We start from the raw sequence: 13,032 nt of genomic DNA, 5'->3' as shown, positions 1-13,032 counted from the left end.
TCTGCTCACATGTTGTGAGCCACGACCATATGAGCATCTACGAGGTCCACGCAAGCTCGTATGACAGCAGAAACCGCACTGTGTAATGTACGCCCAGCTTTAACTTTTAGTGTGGACGGATATTAACGAGTTGGACTGGTATACCAATAACAGAAACTAATAATACGTTTTGACCATCTGGCATAAGAATACTACCAATACCAGCTTTGCGATTGCCTGATACATGATAATTATCTGTAAAATATTGTAATCTGAGCACAGTGTTCAAATGCTAGCGTATATAATGTTATATCATGAGCTAACTGGTCTCTCACCTACTCTGTTTTCCACTGTTTCTCCTCACACAACAACTTAAATCCTCTCCTCTAATCGTTGTTCTGTCTAATCCTGGCCTGTCCCTTATTGAGTGCCATAATAGTATGGCTGTGGTCTACCATATGAGTATTAATAAACATTTATAATTTCGTCAGCATCCAAACTGTTATTGCGATCCATTGTTTTCCTATCGTTGAAATCCACCGCACTCCCTCTTGTTATGTCACTTCCGGTTTTGGGCATTTTTAGATGCGGAAGTAAAATTCTCTCACAAAAACGAACCAAAAAGCCTTATTGGCGTATTTACAAGTATATTTTAAATAAAATCTAAGTCCTACATTATTTTTCTATACACTGAATCACTGTAGTCTCTAACCTGCAATATGCTCGTTAAAACCAGAGCCGTTGAATAACAGCTGCAACATGCGTTCATCTTGCGTCAGCGCGCGCGGTCACGTGATCACGGCGCTCTCAATAGTTCTAAAAGAACCAGTGCTGTGTCAATACATTTGAACAGACAACAGCTTCACTATACAGGAATTTGCAGCAATTTTTGGTAAACAGTACAGCATATTGTGCATTGATTATTACATCAACCGCATTTACAGTGTTATTTTAAAATGGAGTATGGAGATGCAACATTGCAATGTTATGCTTTTCTTGTATTTAGCCCTGAGATATTCCTTACTACGATAGTCAAATGCGAATGTACTACTATTTTTTATTAAATACATTTTATTAAATAAACTATATTTTAGTTTAGTAATATTTATTGAATATTTTGAGATCTTTTGGTACTAAATACTATTTGTGCAATTATTATGGTCCATTAATGACCACTTAAAATATTTTTCTTCTAATATTTATATTACAATTAGTGTAGTAATTAAGGTTAAAATAGAGAATTCCAACGCAAAGAGGCAAATTAGAGTCCTTTTGTGGCCGGAAAAATCCCACAAAGTGCCTGTATGGCTCTTTAATAAATAATATGTTACTATGTTGTTGCTATGTTATAATAATACTATGTTATTCCCTTAATTAAGACATGTTGATACATACCTCTCTCGTCTCAGTGCATGCACTTAATCATTGGGACGCACAGTCAGTGACATTCTGATAGCATTTAGCTTAGCCCATTTAGCCCAGTTCATTCATTAGGTACCAAACAGAGATCAAGTTAGAAGCAACCAAACACCTCCACGTTTTCCCTATTTAAATACAGTTACACAAATAGTTGAACGATCAAGTATGGTGACTCAAAATAAAACGTGCCGCTTTTCTAAGCAGATTAAAAAGGAGAACTATAATGTATGGCGGAATAGCACTTACAGTGTACTTCAACTCGGCGCAGTAAAAAGTAATCTCCCCTCCCCCCATTGACAGTAATGAGGTGTGACTTTTTTTAAGGGAATAAAATAGTTTATTAGTTAAATTATGAAGTTAAATTATGGCTTGTTAAATTATGAAGTGTGCATCCTATGGAAACTTTTCTATCCTATTTCTTCACAGCAGAGGAGTTGTGAATGGCAATAAAGTGACACAACTGATGCTGCAGGTTACATGACATTGGGTGCGTTTACATGCACGTTCTTAAACTGATTATGCCTAATAAGCCGACAACGAACATGGTCATGAAAGGCGGTAACCTGTTTTCCTTTATTGGAGTAAGGTCATAAACAGCATAAGCATAAACTGGTCGAAACAGGTCGTTTTTTCCCTCTATCCCCGATTTCATGCGGCATGTAAACGCATTAAGCTGCTTTCTGTGCGCATGTGTGATAGGTGACAAAAACACATCCAGACAGAGTGAGCTACCGTTTTGCGTGAAATAAGGACATATCACAAACGAAGACCCAGAAAATTATAAAAATGTGTTTTTATTTCATGCAGCAGAAGTAGAAGAGGTTTAGTCAAAATGCTGCATCTGGAACATGAGGGATAATATGAGCCGTAAATCTCCGGCTGACACGGTGCACGCTTTATTTAACAACAGTTGTGTTGTTAAATAACAATTTAACAACAGACATAACATTTGGTATACTCCGAGTCAGATACGGACATTATTATTTTTGACGTCACTACAAGGAAATAACCCGGTTTATTAATAAAGTCATGTAAACATGGTTTACTTCCGTTGTTTACTGGTTTGCATGTAAACAGAGAAAACTGGTTATTTCAATAAGCTGATATTTGTGAGTTAGCAGCCTACTGGTGTGCATGTAAACACGCTCACTGACAAACTGAATGATGTAATGCATCCAAATTTTATTCATTCTACACAAGTTCATATAGAATATATAGAACATAACCTTTAATGGTCAGGAAGCAAGTTTTAAACCAAATGTAGTACTTGCAGTATGTGAAATCAGAGATAGCTAAATTATACAAACAAAATGCCCTAACTTCCTAAACACCTTTTTTTTTTCTCATTCTGTGGAGTTTGTTTGCACCCTCATAGGCATAAAGCATCTCAGCAATGTCTTTATTCCCAAAGGACCATTTCTATGAGTGTCTCTTTATCTGTAGTAGTACTACTGTGTGTGTATGTTTAGCATGTGTATATCTGTACCTACTGATGGGACTGACATACACACCACATTCTCTGTGAAAACAAAATAATCTATTTTGTTGTAAATTCACCTCTGGCTACGATCCCAAGAGAAAAACATGAACATAAAACAGACCCCCCCCCACATGTGAGCTACCCCAGATTTAAGAGAAGAATGCAATACTTTAAAATAATAATTTGAGATTTAAGCATAAAGCTTAGCAAAACAGGACAAATGGCTTGATAATGACAGTAGTAGAGTAAACATTTTAGCAAAGGTAGCATTAGCGACTAAAATGATCCTCAAAGTGTTGCCACAACAATAAAGACCAATAAAGGCTTTATTCCCGTAAAAAAAACGCAAAAGATCTCAACACGTACATACCTGCTTAAGTTTATTTAGTGCATTTCAAACGTATGTAAGAGAAAAAAAATAGTAAGCTATGGGTTCTCAGGTAGTAAAGCTGCCCATGTTAAAAATAAAGCACCACAACAACACTATCTGTAGATTACACATTAAAACCAGAAAACAATAGAAATAACTAATTGATTTAAAGGGTTAGTTCACCCAAAAATGAAATTTATGTCATTAATGACTCATCCTAATGTCGTTCCACACCCGTAAGACCTTCGTTCATCATCGGAACACAGTTTAAGATATTTTATATTTTAGTCCCAGAGCATATGCAGTCAATGCACACTTCACTGTCCATGTCCAGAAAGCAAATAAAAACATCATCAAAGTAGTCCATATGTGACATCAGTTGGTTGATTAGAATCTCTTGAAGCATCGAAAATACATTCTGGTCCAAAAATATCAAAAACTATGATTTTATTCAGCATTGTCTTCTCTTCCGTGTTCCTCCAAAAAGATTCAAACGGTGTGAATCGATCAATGATTCGGGTCGCCAACGTCACATGATTTCAGCAGTTCGGATCACGTTAAACCGCCAAACTGCTCAAATCCCGTGACATTGGCAACCCGAAGCATTGATCGATTCACTAATTCATTACCGGTTGAATCTTTTTGGAGCAGCACGGAAGAGAGGACAATGCTGAATAAATACATAGTTTTTGATATTTTTGGACCAAAATGTATTTTCAAGAGATTCTAATCAACCAACTGACATCACATATGGACTACTTTGATGATGTTTTTATTAGCTTTCTGGACATGGACAGTAAAGTGGGCACTGACTGATTATGCTCTGGGACTAAAATATTAAATAACTTAAACTGTATTCCGATGATGAACAGAGGTCTTACAGGTGTGGAACAACATTAGGGTGAGTCATTAATAACATCAATTTCATTTTTGGGTGAACTAACCCTTTAGGTCTGACTTGTTGTGGTTTAAACCAGTCTGATGGGGTCTGGTACTCACAGACCTGAAAGTTTAATGTTGCACATGTGTTTAACATCGTGTTTGTTTCTTGTTTTGTCCTACCTGTACTTGGCCCTTGCCCATGATTTTGTCCACTATCTCATTATCGTCCTTATTGATCTTTGATTTGTCATAACACTTCTCGTAGCACAGGATTCGCAGACACTGAGAGCCCTCCAGCTCTATTTCAAACTCCTATAGGAGAGCAAATAAATTAATGACAAATGTATAATGGTGATTAGTCAGGTGAATCTTATTTATTATCATGACATGACAGAGCTCACCTCATTCCATTGTGGTTCTGTTGTGTCTCTGAACACACGCGTTTTGGCCTTACTGACGAAGTAACCAAAAGAGTCAACCTCCAGCGTACAGTACATATCTACAGAGAGAACACAATAATAATGATCTCATGAGGAAAAAAAAAATAATAATAAAAAAGGCAATTCAGAAGCTGTTGTTACATACAAACCTGCAAAAACAAAAAAGTTGAATTTCATATAATTTGTGCTTCAAGGTTTGACACCCATAAACAGCCTACAGTAAGACTAACAATCTATATTACTTGGCAGAAGATTTAGTTATTTTTATTTTATAAAGCTATTTTATATTATTTTTATATACTATTATGAAATTTATAGTGTTTTATATGTTAATTTTATTTATATTTTATACTAAAATTATTTATATTATTAATGTACGCAATAGCTCAAGTGTTTTTAGATTTATTTTTAAAGAGATTATTACTTTTATTAAGCAATATATAATGATTTCTATTTCAAATAAATGAGAGTTCTTTTGAACTTTCAATTAATCAAAGAATCTTGAAAAATATGTATCAGTTTCCACAGCACAACTGTGATGATAATAATAAGAAATTTCTTGAGCAAATCCCTATATTAGAATGATGTGACAATGAAGAATGAAGTAATGGCTGTTGAAAATCAACGTTGCCATCACATAAATAAATACATTTTTTAAATCTACTTTGTTTACTAACGTTGACAAAGATGAAAAAATACAGTAACAAATGAACTGCTCATGGTTAGTTCATGTTAATTAATACATTAACTAATGTTTACTAATGACCATTAAGTGCTACCGAAATTTTTATTAAAGTACAGGTGCTGGTCATATAGTTAGAATTGTGAAAAGGTTCAATATTAAAGACACCTGGTCCTGGTGCGACACTCTAATCAGCTAATTAACTTAATATATCATATTCCACCAAATTTATCAATATCTTTGTAAAATGGCACAGCTTGGTACACTGTTAACATCAGTCAATCAAGCATTGGACTATGTAATGATATTATGATAATCAATCACTATGTAATGATAGAACTTTAGTAATTAGAAATAAAACTGTTGGTAACCATGTATGAACGCATATTTGTCATTTAACTGAACTTTGGACTGGTCGTGCTTAAGATATTATTGGTGTTTCTGTAAAAAATAGATCATAGTAATATAATATTAATATAGTAATAATAATAATAATAATAATAAAATTAATAATAATAATAATAATAATAATAATAATAACTGTACTACTAATAACAATATACAACGCACTAAGGACTGATGAGCTGCTGGGTTCATGAATATTAATCATGTTGACAGCATTTGCTCAAACTGATTTGCTGAAATCAACACAGGGACAAGAAAAGATCAATGAGATTGCCGTTTGCGCATTAGTTCTGCCCACTACCGTAAAAAAAAAAAAAAAAAACGGCATATATGTTGCTTGTTCTTAAAAGCTGAATATTTCTAAATGACCTCCGGTATTTTGACAGGAATATACAACAAAGAATATTGAATATTCGATTCTGAGTGGTATGTAAGCTCTCTCTCTCTCTCTCTCTCTCTCTCTCTCTCTCTCTCTCTCTCTCTCTCTCTCTCTCTCTCTCTCTCTCTCTCTCTCTCTCTCTCTCTCTCAGCAAAGCAACAACGAGTTACACTAGAGTTTATGATGCGTCGTCAGATGAGCTGAGAAACACACACTCGCTCATTCAGAATGTTCAGCGAGCAAAAATATATCTATGCTAAATTTATTCTTAACCTCTTACACACACATACTGGCCAGCAAAATCTAAGAATTTATTAGCCAATGGCTAATGATAGATCGAGTGAACATTTACTCGCATTTGCAAGTGTTTTACTTGCATTGTAGAGGTTGCCTGTATGGTAGAATGGCCATATGGAAGCCTTCCATAAGGCACATGACAGACCGCCTGGAGTTTGCCAAAAGGCACCTGAAGGACTCTCAGACCATGAGAAAAAAAATGATGAAACAAAGATTGAACACTTTGGTCTTAATGGCAAATATCATGTCTGGAGGAAACCAGGCACGGCTCATCACCTGGCCAATACCATCCCTACATTGAAGCATGGTGGTGGCGGTAACATTCTGTGGGGATGTTTTTCAGCAACAGAAACTGGGACACTACTCAGGATCGAGAAAAAGATGAATGCAGCTATGTACAGATCAGGGATGCAACGATTAAAGATTTTGTTGGAGTGGTGATAGTCTGAGAAATAATCACAGTTTCACATTATTTTTTGCTACCTTTTGAATCAAAAAAATGAAATTATACAGCACCAAATAATAATATAAGACAAAAGTCCATCTCTCCCTTTGGAACCATGAACCTCTCTACCATGAAAACAAAAGAAACAGTGGTTGGGAACTTGTCAAAGAAAAGAATGGCAAAGATATACTGGGTCAGTATTTCCCCCCTCAAAATCTTTGTATCAGGAGGCCAATGTCAATGACCTAGTTTGCATTAATGGCCCTGAGCGAGGATTTGGATGCATTTTCCTGTCAGAGTGGATGAAGGCCTTTAATAAGACCCGGAAAAGAGGCATTTAATCAGTGGCTGAGATTTAGAAAGTATATCCCAATAAAAAATATATATATTCAAACACCAGCATATCCATCTGCAAAACACGTTTGCTCTCACTGTCATATTCTAAACAACCACAACACCACAAAATCCATGACAAATGATTATAGAGGAGCCAAACACAAACAATGAAGAATTAAACAAGCACTAAAAAACCTAAAACAGTCTTACACAATGGCTCTTTTGAATCAGTCTAGAGGAAGTATATTGTGTGATTCATTGGAGCTTTACAACAGACATCTGATTGTTATCTGAACCAAGCAGATCTACAGAGTCTGCTGGCCATATGTGTCCATTATGTAAATTCACATTAGCATAGCATATATTCATGAGTGAAGCACCCACAGGTTATTCATTTATGGCCTGGCTGCTGTGGTGACCACAGTGCTGACATGTTTGTGTTATGATTTAGTAATTTGGCCAGTGTGACTGGAGCTGACTGAATTTAGGATTTGTGACAGTTTTCAGATCCATACTAAGAAGAAACTTAAAGGAAGTGTATGTAAGATTGTGGCCAAAACTGGTACTGCAATCACTTTTAAATGACTGTAGAGCGGTTTCCCCTCTCCCCTCTCCCCCTCCTCCCCCTCCTCCCTGACTCAAGGGTGCCAGATAGGCTGCATGATCCAGCACAAACGTTTGTAGCGGCAGCTGTGGTAACTAGAGCAGAGCTGGCAACTCGGATGCCAAAACACTACTGATTTCATGATTGGCAGATAGGTGGAGGGTGGAGCTTCAGGCCAAAACACAACATGTCAACATTAGGGTTGGGCATCGAGAACCGTTTCTAACTTGGAACCGTTTAAAAAATAAAGATTCCATTGGAATCGTTTAGAAAACGATTTATTTTCGGTTCCGATCTTCGGTTCCAAGCGCGCAAGTTAGTTTCCATGGCCACCTGATTTCCGGTGCTTGCGCGCCCGCTTGTTCTTTTAGTCATGGAAGCCCGGTAAGCGGCTCTGAAGTGTGGATTTATTTCACTTTTAAAAGCCTGGGTCGAAACAGTGCAACTAGTGTTGTCAAAAATATCGATACTGAAATATCTGAAAAGATATAGCCTGCTCAGCCTACACAATCGATCCTAGCTGCTCTCCTCTCCTCTCCTCTCCTCTCCTCTCCTCTCCTCTCCTCTCCTCTCCTCTCCTCTCCTCTCCTCTCCTCTCCTCTCCTCTCCTCTCCTCTCCTCTCCTCTCCTCTCCTCTCCTCTCCTCTCCTCTCCTCTCCTCTCCTCTCCTCTCCTCTCGACAGCGAGTTGACGCGCAGCCGCATATTCTCATTCAGCCGGTTAACCTCTGAACACGACGGACGTGCAGGTTCTGGTGGACTTTTCCTTATGACAGCGTGTTAGTGTGTGTGATCGGTCTGAATTTTGCGCGGGATTGCACATAATTCTACGAATCCCCGCAGATTTCAAGCTCACATCTGAAGCGCACACACACACATAGTCTACCGTAATAAAGCCGCCCCTGACATACAAGTGCAAATATTTGCTTCTTTTTCCAGCTTATTATTGGCCAAATACACTCAAACAAATTCTCAGTGCACATTTTGAACAGTATGTAAACACAGTCTTAAACAATTCAGGAAGAAATGAAGAATGAGTAACAAGAACAGTGTTCAGGATCAATGAGTGTGGCAGTTCTTAAAGGGACCGCAGTCATTTGTTATTCAAAGTCAAACTACAAAAAGACAAACGATCACACTGCTCTTGACTAATCAACTTGTGTAACTTTAATGGTTTTATATGAAACTATTTAATTTTTTGCGAAAAAAATTATCCAATGTTATTTTAAATTTATTTAGCCACTTTGCGTTTTTTTATTCAGTTTCTTACCTGAATGTTAGACCTACCTGAAAAAATAAAGCAGTCTATTTCATTTATATCTTTTATTCTATTGTATTTATTTGTGCTATTTTTTGTAATATGTATCTTTGTTTATTTAATTTACCATTCAAAATCAAGCTTACTTTTGCTGTGTGTAAACTATTGCAACACAATTACCCCGTTGTAAAAATACAATTTAACAAATATTTGTGAGATAATTTTAATAGTAATTGATCAATGTTTATATATGAGAAAAAGCTTAAAAGCTTTATCATATAAAGTGATCTCTTCAGAAGAAATTTTTGATTACCTAGACTTTCAAAAGACAGACAAAAAAAAAAAATTATATAAAAAATATCTAATTGACAGCATATGCAACGGTTTTCCCCCGTTGTATTGAAAATAGCATTGAATATCGATGTGACATGTTTTGACTCCACCCCTCAAAGAATCGGAATCGAGAATCGAAAAGAACCGGAATCGAAAGTAAGAATCGGAATCGGAATCAGAATTATTCAAATCAAAACGATGCCCAACCCTAGTCAACATCAACATCAGTTGAGGGCTGCAACAACAACTTTTAAATGACAATATCCTGGCCGGTCTACTGTTGTCGGTGATATAAGTATTTGAAATTAACATAATGTATTAATGTCTAGTAACATATCAGGGTCATTTTATGATTATTTGAAATACATTTCTTACATACAGTTCCTTTAAGTAACAGGAGTTTCCATATGCATTTAATTTTGTACAACTCCTACAGTGTACTTATTTAATTCTTTCTGCAGAGGCTTTTGACTCCTTCATTTAAAATCAACATGAAACTTCACGACTCATTTTACTTATATAATGAAGTGTAAAAAAGGTTTTAGTGAACTCAAAAAGCTTCAAGAGTAGAAACGTGTCCAGCCTAATAAGTATGAACCATAGTCAGACAATGATAGAGAGACTCATAAAGAAGTGACAACATGTAGAATGCAACAGGATATTTCTGAATGGTTAATTGATAAATTTATGTAGTTGATAATCTATACATCGCTGTACAGGTGCTCATGTGAGAACTGTTGTAAGATGCCTATAGAGCCAAAGAATATATGCTGCATGGAGCTAGAACATTGTATAGTTTAATTTAATTACAGTTTTAACTTAAGTTGTCATTTTGCTTTTATAACATGCTATTGCATTTGTGTTACATACTGTATTGCAATAAAGGTGAAAAGACAGCTTGAGCAGACTCCCAAATGTATTATTGACCATCCTGGACTGAACCGTTTGTTTAAATGTGTATTCTCTTCAGAACACATGTAACATTTGGCCCAGACATTGTACATCTCCAGCTACTACAGTTAGGATACTGCTACAGTTAGGATACAGAAATGGTGGGCTCTCACTCAGGCCAGTCTATGCTAATAGGGCAGAACGTCACCAGCCTTTCCCTAGAATAACATCACTGCAGACACACATTTCTGTTCACCTTATACAAGTGTTTTTTATCTAAGTGAATTTTGCATAATAATTTAACAATTTCCAAAGTGTGGGTATTGCTGGGAATTTTGGGAATTGCTGATTTATACAGCTGAATTAAAAGGTTAGTTCACCCAAAAATTAAAATTCTATCATAATTTACTCACCCTCAAGTAATCCTAGGTGACTTTTTTATTTTGGCCAAATACAATCAGTTATATTAAAAAATATCCTGGCTCTTCCAAGCATTATAAATGGGAGTGAACAGAGCCTGGGTTTTCATCAATCCATCATAAAAGTGACCCAGCTCTGACCCAGCTCACGATGCATTGATGGAAGCACAGAGAATACAGCAAAACTTAACACCGGTGAATGAATTAAAAGCCTAAAACAATAATTAAAAAAAAAAGAAATGTCGGAGGATCTTGATTTTTTTGCTCAGCCCTATGTTTTTGACCCACAAGAGGCATCTACTCTCACCTGAGCTCTAGTTCTTCTCTCGGAACTAGACTCGTGTTTATAGTTTGTAAAGGTATAAATATGGATATTGTTCTTGCAAAAACACAATGCTTCTCTTTAGAAAGACTTTATTAAAACCCTGGAGTAATATGGATTACTTTTATGATGGAGGGGTGGATGGATGGATGGATGGATGGATGGATGGATGGATGGGCTTCAAAAACTCTATTCACTCCCATTATAAAGCTTGGAAAAGCCAGAATATTTTTTAATATACTGTATCTCTGATTGTGTTTGGCTGAAAGAAGATAGTTTACAACTAGGATAGCTTGAGGGTGAGTAAATTATGGGACAAATAAAAATGTTTGGGTGAACTAACCCTTTGACTATTTTCCTTTAAAAAACATCTAATGTTGGCTAATATATATATATATATATATATATATATATATATATATATATATATATATATATATATATATATATACATATATATATATATACATATATATATATATACATATATATATATATACATATATATATATATATATATATATATATATATAGTGACATTATTGATTGTTTTTTCTATTTTGCTTTTTTTCTACAAAACAACGAAATAGAAAAGAAAAAAAAAAACTGCTAAAGACACGTGAAACAGACAAGACACTAACTTACTGGCAGATTCTTTCAAGCCCATGGCTTTATGGATGATCACATGCAGGAAGCCATACAGACCAGGAGATTCCTCATCTGGAAGAGACAAGAAACACTCAGTAAGTGTATGTGTGTGTGAGAGGGATATGAGTGAATTTATGAAGTATCCAACTGCTTGCTTTAGTCATCTTTCAGCATTTCCCTCTATTTATGTTCCTATAGTTGCAGATAGACATGTGCCGATTTTCGATAATGCGATTTATCACGATAATGAATATGCACGATATTGTTATCGTGGGCACTTTAAAATATCGTAAATAATAATTTATTAACAATTTATAATTTTTTTATAATTCATTCAAGAATACTTTGCCCATCAACCGTATAAATGCTCAACACTGCTGTATTCTGCGTCAAAGGGACGCGCTCAGATATAAACAAGCCCAACGTGCGTTTGCACATGACTGAACCGGTGAAGGAGACGCGCTGCTGAAGTGCCGCTCAGTGACAGCAGAGGGCGCTGATGAACTGTAGAATGCGGCTGTTACCCCGGGAACCAGCAAACAAACAAAAAAACGCGTGTAGTTTTTAAAACATCCATTCGTTTTTGTAATCTCAATGTTGTTCATCAAAGCACCAAATACTTAATACTTAAAGACTTAATAGGCTATTTATTTTCAAACTTAAACATTTTTATGTTTTAATCTGGACTACAACATGCAGGGGCGTAGCACCAAATTTTGGGCCCTGGGTACAAACCATCTTGCTGGGCCCCCGTACCATGTATGTGTATATATAGAAAACTGACTTCTAAGGCCCCCCCCCCCTGCCTCGGGCCCTGGTTACTCAGTACCCTTTATCCCCCCAGTCCCACGCCCCTGACAACATGCCCTAATGATTAGAACTGTTCTAATTATTTGTTATTGTTCAGTAAAACTTTGAGACATAGGACTTCATTAGTTAACATGTTAATTCATTATTACCAAACTGACAATGAAAAATACTTATAAAGAATTAATCATTCTATGTTCATTTCTTAGTTACTGTTTAATAACAATAAAATCAAAATCAAAATAACTTTGTTAATGGACCTAAGATAAAACTAACAATGATCAGTATTTCTTAACTAACATTAACAAAAACATTATACTTTCTGTACCAAATGTAGATTGCTCAATCTTAGTTAATGCATTAAATAATGAGACCTTATTGTAATTTGTAAGCCTACCTGTTGTTCTTTATAGCCTAATTTTTTTGCAATTTAATCTGTTTGAAAATTGTACTTTTACAGCTCTGAAAAATATCAAGAGACCAATTAACATTGATTTCTCAATGAGGTCTCTTAATTTTTTTCCAGAGCTGTATATATTTTTGGTGCATTATTGTATTTAAACATTCAGTTATTTTTGTTCTTACAAAAATAGTTATTAAAGCTGTTATGCTATGGCAACACTTTTTTTTTGCAACT

General features: G+C 35.6%; 1 protein-coding gene across 5 annotated transcripts in view; it reads right to left on the bottom strand.

Annotated features, from left to right (window-relative positions):
• The window catches only part of abr (ABR activator of RhoGEF and GTPase), a 373,871-nt gene that overhangs the window by 73,417 nt on the left and 287,422 nt on the right, over window positions 1–13,032 (bottom strand). For all 5 annotated transcript variants that reach the window (XM_067437974.1, XM_067437975.1, XM_067437976.1 and 2 more), the window contains 3 exons: window positions 11,586–11,660; window positions 4,532–4,629; window positions 4,311–4,442 (listed from right to left, as the gene is read on the bottom strand). In XM_067437974.1, coding sequence (XP_067294075.1) covers window positions 4,311–4,442; window positions 4,532–4,629; window positions 11,586–11,660 — 305 coding nt within the window. The remainder of the gene's footprint in view (window positions 1–4,310; window positions 4,443–4,531; window positions 4,630–11,585; window positions 11,661–13,032) is intronic.

Source organism: Pseudorasbora parva, chromosome 3 (genome assembly GCF_024679245.1).
Source record: "Pseudorasbora parva isolate DD20220531a chromosome 3, ASM2467924v1, whole genome shotgun sequence".
Classification (NCBI taxonomy): Eukaryota; Metazoa; Chordata; class Actinopteri; order Cypriniformes; family Gobionidae; genus Pseudorasbora; species Pseudorasbora parva.
This window is presented reverse-complemented; position numbering and strand designations above follow the sequence as displayed.